A 13,331-nucleotide genomic window follows, 5' to 3' on the forward strand; every position below is an offset into this window, starting at 1 on the left:
CTCATGGGGGCTTCCTCAACCTTTGTACTCAGACTATCAGCTCTCGGACTTATATACTAGGCAGCTAAATATGCTTCTCCGGTATGGCTCAATAGTAAACACACGAAGATTGTTGACACCCAATTAAAAAAGACAATGCGAATATCCTCAGGTACAATTAGACCAACAACGAACTCTTGACCATTCTGAGTCGCATCCCACCGCTGAAACTACCAAGAAGTCAGTCTCTTCTCAGAGAATATAGAAAAATCCAGTCTAACTTAACTACCCATATACCTTGATAAGCTTGATATCGAAATGAATAGACTGCGCTCCAGAAATCCTTCTATTGTTAAAGTATACCTCCTTACACCAGGAACATTTCAGCCTCACCAACGCCTGGAGGAGAAGACAATGGGAGAGTAACTCACCACAGCAAGTACACCAAATAGCATGTATTAATCAGACTCCACCAGGCTTTGAACTGCCTTGCAATATATGGACAACGCTGAACAGAATAAGAACAAGCAGCGGTAGATGTGCTGACAGTTTACATAGTTGGGGAAAAACCTTACTCATGAGCGTGACTGTGGCTCGCAACGACAGACTATCTGCCACGTTGTTGAAGAATGTCCCCGAAGAAGGTTCCCTGGAATTGGAGACCGAATGGGTTCTTATTTTATGCCATACGCTAAATAAAATAGCCTAGTGTGGGAACAGCGGGTTCCAGGTCATCAATGAAAAACTAATGGACTTGCCAGAAGTGCATCAGCTACAAACTTCTTCGGTCCAGACTCAGTTGTGGAAAAAGCATCGTTCTTTGAATGAAATAAAATTAAGACCTAAAATAAGAAGTGACGTATTTTACATACGAGAAGATTTTAATACGAGATCAAAATAGTCTTTTTTACTTTTAAACAACTTGATTAATTACATTGATTTATACATATGTGAGTCATTTCAATTTCAAAAAAATACATCGGTACCTGTTCATTAGCGTACATAAATAATAATGATCAAAGCAATTACGCTACTATACAAATCATTTCTCGATTTATCCAGGTTATAAATAAGTTAATAGTAAATAACAGGTTTACTAACCTTGTGAGCACCATAATGGTGACAGTGTTGCCAACTAATCCCAGGCATAGTAGAGTTGGCACTAGTACTTTTTGCACCCAAAATCTGGAATTGTTTAAAATCGCCTGAGAGAGCGCTTCTTCATCATCCATTTTCAGCACCTGAAGGAAGAATTAACTTTTTTGAACTTTAAAACCCTTTGTTGTGTATTTAATTTGAGTATTTAAGTATTATTTTTGTATGGGATTGAGCCACAATTCTTGTTGTAATGAAAATTAAGTACATTTTTAATGAAGCATTGTTTGACGTTTCGATTGCCACTCCGGAAATCGTTCTAAAAAAGAAAGAAAATTATTCTGAAAAATTCTGGGAAGATGTAGATCTCGAGCTAAAGTAACAATAGAAGGTAGCACAAAATCAATTGCAATAAAAACAGGAGTGCGACAAGGCGATTTCCTTGCCAACCACACTATTCAACATAGCAGTAAAAGGAACAGTCAAGGCCAGCGGAATTAAAGGAACTATAACCCACTCCTCAACACAGCTATAGTATGTAACATTATGCAAATTACATAGTTCTTATGGGAAGAGATAAGGAAAGATTAAAAGAAGCAGTTACAGCCCGTGGCAAATGAAGCACCGGAAAGAGGTCTAGAAATTAAAATAGCAAGACGAGAGAAATCAAGATAAAAACTACACTTTTAAAAAAGTTCAACAGTTTAAGTATTTGGGATTAATAATTGTGAATGGCAAAAATATGAGAAGTGAAGTAGTAACGGAGTGAATTCTAGCAGGCGACAAAACATACTGGAGATATCATAGGCTAATAAAGGACAAGAACTTATTCAGAAATACAAAACTGAAAATATACAGAGTTGCAATCAGACCAATAGTTACATACGCAGCCGAGACAGTCTGGCTTACAGACAAAGATAAAGAAAAATTAAGAATATTCGAAAGGAAAGTCCTAAGAAGAATTATGGGTCCTATAAGAATGGAAAACTGAGAAATGAGAATAAGAATGAACCATGAAGTAAGAGACATAATGAAGGGAGAAGATATAATTAAATTTATTAAAGTCACCAGATGCAAGCCAGAAACTAAAAGACCAAGCGGGAAGATCCAGAGAGAGATGGGAGGATCAGGCGGTAATGAGGGACATGAAAATCCTGAAAGTGGGAAACTGGAGGAAACCATGCACATAATATCGAAATAAGTGGAAGAAAATTGTAACTAAAGTCAAGTCATACAACAAGCTTTGACAATACACAAGAAGAATGCGAAAGGATCAGAGTGATCTAAGTAAGAGCGGTAAACATTCCATCTAGAATGAAAAGCTTTGATGATGATGATATGAAATATGTAGAATTCATATTTCTAGATTATATTGACCATACTTCTGTATATGTATCTGTAGAGTAGGAAATGTGAGTCAAGTCCCACAGAACTTAGGCCACAATTGATGCATTGTACATCCTCCCAGGGGGTTGTCGTCCTTAGTTCATCATCCATCCTGCCATTTCCAGGAAGGCGGACAAATCACCTGGTGACATCTCCCCTATATCGGCAGGTGTAGGGCAAGGCTTGCCGAACGGGTACTCTCGTATTAACGATAACTCCGGACATTCACATAGGACATGCTCGACAGTTTAGTCATCTCGTTCACACCTCCTGCATAGAGGTGTGTCTACTAGCCCCAGTGTGTGGAGGTGTTTTCTTAGTTGACAATAGCCAGTTAAAAAACCAACTGTCAAGCGTAGGTTTTTCCTGGTCATTCTCAAGTACTTTTCTGATGCTGACTTCCCAGGGTTCCTTAGTGTTACCTTGGCAAGTCTACATCCTGGCCCTTCCTCCCATCTTTTCACGGTTTGCGTGTGGGAGTGACATTTAACAATTTCCGCAATTGTTGTAGTCGACAAGCCAAAAAGATCACAAGGTCCTAAGAGTCTTAGGCCTGCTGCCCTTCTAGCCAGCTGGTCAGCAATGCGGTTGCCTTTATTTCTGTTGTGTCCTTTAACCCACCGCAGGATGGTGTTACCATCCGAAGTTTGGGCTAGTGATTCATGACACTCCATTACTAGCCCTGATATGATACGTGGTCTGTTCAGGGTTAGTATTGACCATACTTAAACGTAGACATTTTTCAGTTATTTGTATTGAAATATTCCTCAGACATGCCTTAAATTGACTTATGGCACTGTTATTTTCACCGGCTCATTTATGTTTACGTTAAAATCGTAATTATTATGATTAAAAAAAATGAATTACCATATTAAAAATTTAATCATCAATGAAAATTATGCACTTTTTCAAACAGTTTAACAAAAGTTTGATATTTTAACCATTCACAAGCAGACAGAAGCTCATAGCTTTTGATCTTTTTTACTTTCGGAAATATTTCCATCGTAAATCGTATTTTATTTGTAAATATGTGAGTAATTGCTTTGAAATTGCAAATTTCACGAAAATGCTGACTAACAGCAGGAATTATTGCATGAAAATGTTCTGTACAACTTTCTCTGTATTAACTGTCTCCTTGACTGACAGGAGTTTAGCCGGAAATGCCATCGCTTATAAATAACCAGCGGTTCCAAAACTGGATTGTGGAGATAAAGAAATAGAGCTGCTTTTAATCTGAAAAAAAAAATCAGTGAGAATGGTTTTTCTATTTATTTAAAAACATTTTTCAATCGATTGAGTATCAACAATAAACAAAAGTAGTAACATTGACTAAAGACAAGAAGAATTTTACACACTGATAAAATCAAAGTACAATTATTATAAAGTTCTATAGGAAATAGATATAAATATACATGTTATAACTACATACTAACTAATTAATTTATTAATTTACAAGTTTACTCTAAATGGTAACTTGCTCTTTTATCTTCTGCGCCATCTAGCCATCTTCTTCTAGGTCTTCCTCTGCACCTGTGTCATAATGGTGTCCAGTTAGTTATCCTTCTTTGTATATGTTTTTTATGTTTTTCTTATTATGTGCGAAAAATCTTTTTGTTCTTGACTATGTTTTCTACCTTGATTTTTCTTCAATTTCATAATTTGTTTTTATTATTTGTTCTTCTTCTCTTGTTACATTGGGGTCTAGCATTGTTGTCTTTTTCTTTCGAATTTCAGACAACTATTTTCCTCTTTTGCTAAGCATTGCTGCTATCATTCCATATGAAACACAGTAGAGAAAATGCAAAAACTAATAGACGTCCGGCAGAAAGAGATACAGAATTTTAAAATGGAAAATCTCAATAAAACAAAACTTATAGAAAGAAACAGTAAAATCCTGTATAAAAGGTATATTTAAAAGCCCTCAAAAGGGCCACATCAAAATCACATAACTAGTTTTCGACTGGTTTACCAGTCTGTCTTCCAACAAGTGAACAAGTCATATCTAGATCTCAGATGTTACCTAGGGCAAATTAGAAAATATTTTAAACATCCAAGCTTAAGAGGATCGGTACGTATTTTCGGCTGCAATGCTATTCAAATGGGGATTCATTTTTTTCAAATCCTGAGAAAACTAATAAGTATTTTTAAAAAATTTAAACGCAGAATGAAAGATTACGTTATTAGCGAGGGCCGAAAGTCCCTGAGAACTTCTATAATGTTTATTTTAATAAGTTACAGGGGTGAAAAAACTAAGAGAAAATTTAGTGTGATTTTTAATTTCAAATATCTCATTCAAAATAAACTTTTTATTTATTCTAAGGGACTTTCGGCCCTCGGTAATAATTTAGTCTTTCATTCTGCGTTTAAATTTTTCAAAAATATTTATTGGTTTTTTCAGGATTTGAAAAAAATGAACACAATGCCGTGGTAATATTTCCAAATCTGTCTTTGTCTTACAACGCACTCAACCGAATATAATATTGTCAGCATATATTGTCAGTCAGACACTGACAATCAGTGACAATTTTAAATATTTGACATTGCATCGGGAATATTTTGAGAAATTGATTAAATATTATTGATATATAGTGTATTTGATAAATAATTGATTTAAGACGTGAACTTAATAAAAAGTTATTTATTGTGTATTATTTGTGGAAGATCCAAGCAGAGAATACATCAGATTGATATATCCTGTGATCCAAGTATTTTGTTGTTAGAGATGTTCAAAATTGTAAGCGTTCCAAAATAACAACATATTATTAAAAAATCACTTTGACACTTTTCCTCTTTTCTCGATTGATTATTAGTTTTTGTTGTACAAATAAATTATTACAATCACTGAAAACATAGTTAGTGAAAAAATTGTCACATTTATTAACTGAATTAATAATTTGCAATTATCAAAATAACAGTTATCCAAGAACATTCAAAAGCCATCTCTTTAAATTAATGATGACATTTTCAAGTAGAATGACATTCTAGTAATGTTTACATATCCACACCAGTGTGAATTTTACTACACGTAATTTGCCGTGTAAAGACAGAAAAAGTAGGGATACACGTAAATTATTTGCGAATTATGTACCCATAGCCTTAAGGTAGCATTTTATACCAATGTTTCCTTGACGGACTACTTTTACTGGGCTTTGACCCACATATTTTTGTATAATACTATCTTGGTGGTTAGCATGTACATTGCACGTAAGCACTGATGATGACTGGTAAACCAGTCGAAAACTAGTTATGTAAATTTGATGTGGCCCTTTTGAGGGTTTTTAAATTTTATACAGGATTTTACTGTTTTTTTGTATCACATGGTATACAGCTACCTACAGGAAAACTTTTTCTTTGTGGATTTTTTAAAACTTAATAAGTAGAACAAGTAGGTATCTACTTCTGAACATTTGGGAAATATAATATCTGATGATGTAAAAACAGAAATGACAATAAGTAATAAACTGAACTTAGACTACCAAGGTGTATTACTACTCATTAAATAATACAGTTTTTGGGAAATCAGTAATAGACAACAAAACTAAACTCAGTGTATATAACAGTATAGTTAATCCGATAATGACACATGGGACGGAAATAGGGATTAAGCAAAAGAAACATGAATCAATGATAAACGCGACCTAGATGAAATTCGTGAGAAAAATAGCTAGAGTTACGAACGAAGCTTAAAAGATTTAGAAATGAAGATATAAGGAAAAAGCTAGAGCAAGAACCGATAATGAGGAAGATCGAAAACAAACAATTGAACTGGTTTCGCTACATAGAACGAATGGAGCAAAAGATACTAACATAGAAGGTACATGAAGGCAAAAGGGGAAACAAAAGAAAAGAGGGAAGGCCGATGAAGACATGGATGGATGAAATCATGATATAGATGAAAAGAGCAACATGGATATAAGAGATATGAAGAACCTGGCCACCAATAGACACGCATGGAAGAAATGAATAAGACGCGGAACCTTACATCCGACGCGCGACGCCCTGAAGGACACTAAGGATTATGAGAAAGAAGATTTTTATTTTTTTACTGGGAAAATGGCTTCTCAACCGGATATGTCTACAGGTATACATTTTATATTTGGAATAGCGAATACGATCGAAGTTATTTGGCATATATTGTCAGGGAAAATGACTAACATATAAAAACGTAATCATCAGCGGTTAGCCAAATTTTACCAAAAAGTAAAAATATCTATGTACTGGCAAAATGTCAATTATAACAGAAATATAAGAACGTATGTGTATGAAATATTGAGTATAACTAAAAATAATGTAAATGAACTCTGTGTTTTCCAAGAGAGAAATATTTAGAAATAGTGTATTTACTATTAAGAATATTACTAATAAATTCTGGACAGTAGCTTTATAGTTTATAGTTGCCAGAAAGTATTTTAAAATCCAACTTTCTAGTGAAAAATAGGTAAACTGTATGATAAACAAAACGAAAAAGTGTAGGAGTTTCCACAGTGAGAAAATTTCTCCTTCATATAATTTTAACAATCTCACATGTATCATAATAAATAACACTACACCAGCTTATACAGAAGATGGTCTCCTGCACGTAGAAAATAAATATGTATATTTTTTAGAAAATCAAAATATCTTTGCTCCGTAAGGGGCTCATCGAAGCAAAAAGCATCGAAGGAAAAAGTGGCGTTTAAACGCCGGCGCCGCGATAAATGCGAGCAATTTATTGTGACGATAAATTGCTACAATTTATTGACTTTTTTAAAACTGTTTAGACACTGTGATATATTGTCGCGATTGATTATAAATTGAAACAACTCGATCGTTACGATAAATTGCTCGCATTTATCGTGGCGTCTAATCGCTGCCTAAGTTCTATCTTCAACTATCCCCGTCCATACGTTTACTTTTTGAGGGTAACGAGTTTGTGCTTGAGTGATTCAATGAGGATTCTTTTTAGTCCAATATCTGCAGTTTACTTTTTTTTGTAACGTCGGCCTGGAGACTGTAGCCCTTACCAGAAAATCTGCTAAACAACTAGAAACAAAAAGTTGCGGCAGAAACACGACCTGACACAGAAAGGGCAAAAAAATTGCTCGAAACAGCGGAGATGAAAACGGAGATGCAAGGTGGAGAACATTAATAACTGGATAAGAAACAGAAGAGTAGAATAGAATGACCAAATAAGCAGTATGACAACAAATAGAGTAGTAAGGACGGTGAGAGACGGTTCCCCAATAGGAAGACAATCAATGGCAAGACCACGAAAACGATGGAACGACAACTTATGCTGAGGCCACAGTAACGTCTAATGCCGTTAATTAACGCATTATTTGTATTACAGAAATGGCAAATAATGCGTTAATTAACGGCGTTTGACGTTACTGTGGCCCTAGCATTACTGGATGCACATTAAAAACAGATCATGTCTATAGAAAAAGAAGAAGAAGGAGAAGAAGAAGAAGAATAATGTTAACAAGTAGACATGGAGAATCCTAGAATGGAGACCAAAGAGGACGACAAAAGCATGGGAAGACGTCAAAAGAGATGGGTAGATAACATAAGAGTAGTAGCAGGCAAACAGTGGATTAGATTGGTAGGGTAAAGAAGGGTAAAAGTACGCACTTAGTTTATTTTGGGTTGTAACTTGGGAGAAGAAAGACAAAACAATACCATATTTGTTGAATATCGATCTTTATTTATTACGTAACAATAAAATCATATTTTATTATGTTTAAACAAAAAAACATCCCTGTAAAAAATATTTTGAAAAAGTGTCATTTGCGTACTCTTGAGCTCGAGGGAGGCTAAAAGTACGAATGAGTTAGGGTAAAAGTACGCACTAGCTAAGAGTCTTACAATCGTCGCAAACGAAAGGTCCGCTTTCTTCATACGCTGGACTGACCTCAGGCCACCATTCTGCACATATTCCACATTGAATCCAATATTGTCATTAAATGACTATCCACATCCTGGGCAACTGGGTACTCAACAGTCTCTTCTGATTCTCGGTTTGAGCTGGTAGGTGGTTTGGATTGCTCAATGTCAAAAGTTAGTTTAATTTTGACGTTTCAAGCTTTCTTTTTGTTTTCTTTGTCACTATCCTTCATATTTTTCCTTTTGATCTGCTTTCCCATCCTAGAAATCTTTAGACTGCGTACTTTTAGACTCATGACCACTACGTACCTGCACTAAACAGACTCTTCTCTTTAACTCCACTCATTAGATAGTTAATCTTATGGTCTTTGCCTTAATATTAATTCAAAATATGCTTCCACTGTTAAGTAACCTTAAACTCGTACGTTTTAGAGTAAAAATATTACATTCCGAAGGAGAAAAAGAACAATTTACCTTGTAAAACTCAAAGATAGAGTGTCAGGTGGGTGACAATATGGTGGGTTCTTCTCCAGTTGAAAGCACACTAAAACGTGATATCACGAAATTCCTGCAGTAATGCCAAGTGTTTAAAAACACTTACAAGATAGAGAAAGAAGAAAGCATTTATTTCACAATTCTGCAAAAAGGTGAAGAAATGGTTAAGAAATTGTTATTCATTAGTTCATTCACAGTATTTGCATACGTTTGGTCCAAAAAGCTTTGACATAAAATCAAACCGACAAGCATGTCGAGACACAAACACGGCATATTGGGACATACAGCATCAAGGGTAATTATTTTATCTTAAAAGTAATGCTAATGTAAGTAATATCACTCTAGAAATTGCCTTATTGCTAACATGGGCTCAGTATATAAAACCCAGTCACCAGACTGGTGATAAATGACAAAAGATCTTTCAAGGTACAATGTAGAACAATTCTTTTGAAATATATCATCTACATGACGATACTTTTAAATTCGTCATATTTTGTCAGCCATCCAAAACAGTTCAATGGGCCAATAAATGTCACTTTATGACTACTACCTAAAGCGAAATTTCGAGCATGAAACCACATAAGAACTATGCGCTGGATATTTGCCGAGAAAACATAAACAAGTAATATTTTGCGAATGTGCGTGCAGTCCCGGCGCTATAGGGTAAAAGGTGCCCGCCTGCAAAACTAGCATAGGCGCCCTTCGAATTTTTTAAATTATTATTTGGTATAACACCAACCGGAAAAAAGCTTATTTTGGCGCTCTTCCAAACAGGGGCGCCCGCCTGCAGTGCATCCCTTGCAGGCCCGTTATCGCCGGCCCTGTGTGCGTGTCGAGATAAAGCGTAATATCAAAAATTCATTCGTTTCTAACAAATAAATTTAATTTATATTAGTATATCTTGTGAGGCCTCTCCGCCTCTCCCGTGTAAAAAATTTTTAGGATTCGGATTATTTTGCAGATTCATCATTCATCATCATCATTGGCTCTACAACCGATGGTGGGTCTTGTAATGTTCCAGAATCAGCTTCCATTCCTTCCTATCCTTCGCCTTGGTTTTCAAATTTCGCACTCCTAACACTCGCAAGTCGTCCTCCACCTGGTCCTTAAATCGTGGTCTGGGCCTACCTCTTCTCCTTACTCCATACGGTCTCTGGCTATAAATGTGTTTCGACGGCTCCATCTCATTTATTCAAGAAGATAGCAGGAATATAGCGCCTCACGCTGGCCTGAATTTTGAATCGGTTAGGGTACCATGTTGGAGTTCTATTACCCAAGACTCCCACATGACGAGTATTTGGCTGATAGTTGTGCTCATATCGAGTATAAGAGTGCTATAGGAGGGAAAGGGATGGTCTGGAGCATTGGAGCGAGGCGGAGTGGTTCCTCTACTTACACGAGTCAATGCATCTCGCTCAAATGAATTGTTACACCCGAATGTCATTTTTAAGGGATGGATATGTCCTACAAGCTGGGTTAAATCAAATTGCTTGCTTGCTACCTCATTCATTCTCTCTAAGTGGCTTAGCCACCGTAGCCTGTTTATTTTGATAGACCTACCAATGCTAAGCTCACTATAAAGGTGGTAAAGCTCAAAATTATAGCGTCTACGCCATAATATACGTTTTCCTGCATGCCTTTATAGTGTCTGACGATTTTACATTCAAAACAGCCTAGGGGTTCTTCATCACGTTTTTTATCGTCCACCTTTCAGACGCGTAAGTGACGATTGGCTTGATTAGAGTTCTGTATATCAATATTTTTGTTCTCTTTTATTTGTGACTATGTTTGATATTAAAAGTTTCTTTAATCCATAATACCCTTTATTTGCTAGATTAGATTAATTTCTGCAGATGGAAATCGGCAGCTGTGGCGACTGGTTACGTTGAAGGGAGTACCTATTACAAATAAGAAAAATGTTTCAAACATTATTGGGAGTGCCAGTAATGGAAGTACAACCTCATTGGCTTCCGAGAATGTCGGCAGTATTAATTTGAGCAGCATTTCTTCTGATTTATAAAAACAGAAGTATAAATATTTCAAACAATACCAACTGTACTTTTCACATTCATTTCAAAGATTAAGATTTTTAAATATTTGAATAAAGCTTTTGAGACTTTTGTTAGTAACGTTATTAACGTTACAAATTTTGTAATCCTGACAGAGCAGATGAATATTTGAAACTACTAATGTTGCCATAGTAACTTTAAAACACGCGTTTTTTTGAAATTTGATTCTAAACACGTAGGTATTGGCTAAAACAGAAAACTCCACTAATCTGTGAAAGTTACACCACTCTTTCTCAATACAGGTTGTCACTTTACACATCAAAAATCCAACCAATATTTTCAGAATATCCACATATTCTGTTTTCTAAACAAATCCAGACATTTGAGATCGACAAACACGACCACTTTCTCGAAACGGTTAATCAACGATGGCCCTACTACAACCAGATTTACACCGATGGATCAGAACAAATTCGTACAGGCGCAACTTTTTACGATCACACCACAAAATATCACGAAGAGACCAAATTACCAGATGAGGCAACGATATATACAGCAGACATGTTTGCAATAAGTGAAGCTCTGAAATATATACTTATATATTAGGACTAATAGATCGAAAAGTATTATATTTACAGATAGCAAAAGTGTCGTCGAGAGACTAAAGAATATAGGTGCGTCCAAGAACTTAAATCATCTAGAAGTAGAAATATTACAGACCAATTACGAAATACTTAGCTCGCAACGAAAGGTGATAATAGTTTGGATAAAAGGACATTCGGGTATTCAAGGAAACGAAATTGCCGATAAGTTTGCAAAATCTGCGTCAGACTTAAACAGAGATTGTATTAATCAGCATATTCCTTATACCGATTTGAATTCCATACTTAAAATTCAGCTCAAAACCAAATGGCAAGAATTGTATAACAGCAAACAAACAGGACTAATTTACAAATCATGTCAAGTCCAGATCCCGACGCTAAGATGGTTCCACAACCAAAACAACAGGAACTTTATTATTACCATTAACCGAATAAGACCAAATCATGCATTGTCACCAACCTATAAATGTAAAATTGGTTTAATTGATGATTCTTCATGTTTATGTGGTGAACTGGGAGACTTAACTCATATTATACTTGGGTGTTCATTAAATAGTGCACGCACAGATAAAATTATATAATGAAATAATTAATAACAACATTTTCTTACCCATAAATTTAAATTGTATAATTTTCAATACGAATAATAATATATTGTGCTCCTTATATAATCACACCAAGAGGTGCAAAATGAAATTGTAAATTACTAACTACATCTTTGTTAGCAATTCTGCAACTAAGTAGTTATATTTTGTACGTGTGCACCGAAAAAATAAAAAAAGAATATATAAAAAAATTAAATAAAAAAAAACAAAAAAAAAAGCCAAAAAGAACAAAAAAAAAACAATAGTAAAAAAGAATAATAAGAAAAGAAAAAAAAACAAACTAAATTATACATATAAAAAGATAAGTAAAAATTAAATTATAAAGAAAACAAAAGAAAAATTTGCACACATTAATCTTATCTTACTACTAATATTTTCAGCATTGTAATCGTGAGGAAGAATGAGATTTAAATTAAAAAAATTATTATAGTTAAAGAAAAAATTGTCTGGCTAATTGGTCCCTACCAAAGCCATCAAATTAGTTTAAAAAAATACGTAGGTGCCATTTAAACACTGAGGCGTACTAGGTACTAGTACACTTTAGAAGACCAAAAATAAGTATTTTTTCAAGATTTTTTTTTCTCAGAACCTTTATTAGAAATGAACATAAAACTTTTTACATATTAATATCTAACTCTTGGTGAATACAAAAAATATATCTTTTTTCATTTATCCACGTAAACTAATATTGTAGAGGGCGCCAAAGTCGAAGCCTCGAAAAAAAGTAGTTCTGATGGCGGACAGTTAATCTCAGGATTGGGATCTCTGAAACAAAAAAATCGTACGGCATTTGAAAAAGGTTTCTTACGTGACAATTTACCACCGTTAGTGAAAAATTCCGCAAAGAAAAGATTTTACGGAAATTTGAAAAAATTTTGTGAAAAGTTCGCCCGTTTTTCTTCAGTTTTCCATGGGTAAAATATATTTATTTTTTATTTTTTGGTCAAATTGTGGTAAATTGTCACGTAAGAAATCTTCCTCTTTCAACTGCAGTACGCTTTTTTTGTTTCAGATATCCCAATCCTGAGATTAACTGTCCGCCATCATTTTTCGAGGCCTCGACTTTTGCGACCTCTGCAATATTAGTGTACGTGCATAAATGAAAAAATATATATTTTTTGTACTCTCTAAGAGTTAGATATTAATATGTAAAAAGTTTTATGTTTATTTCTTATAAAGGTTCTGAGAAAAAAATTCTTGAAAAAAATTAATATTTTCGGTCTTCTAAAGTGTACTAGTACCATAAGCAATTTCTAAAAAATTTTAAACAATTTCTGCCCAAAAATTTTGCCCGGCAT

The 13,331-nt window shown here is 34.7% G+C and overlaps 1 protein-coding gene across 2 annotated transcripts in view; it reads right to left on the reverse strand.

Annotated features, from left to right (window-relative positions):
• LOC114334828 (uncharacterized) overlaps positions 1–13,331 on the reverse strand; it is a 53,614-nt gene that overhangs the window by 17,652 nt on the left and 22,631 nt on the right. For both annotated transcript variants that reach the window (XM_050651854.1, XM_050651853.1), the window contains exon 3: positions 1,081–1,220. In XM_050651854.1, the coding sequence (XP_050507811.1) occupies positions 1,081–1,211 (131 nt within the window). In that variant the 5' untranslated portion in view covers positions 1,212–1,220. The remainder of the gene's footprint in view (positions 1–1,080; positions 1,221–13,331) is intronic.

This window comes from Diabrotica virgifera, chromosome 5 (assembly GCF_917563875.1).
Source record: "Diabrotica virgifera virgifera chromosome 5, PGI_DIABVI_V3a".
NCBI lineage: Eukaryota > Metazoa > Arthropoda > Insecta > Coleoptera > Chrysomelidae > Diabrotica > Diabrotica virgifera.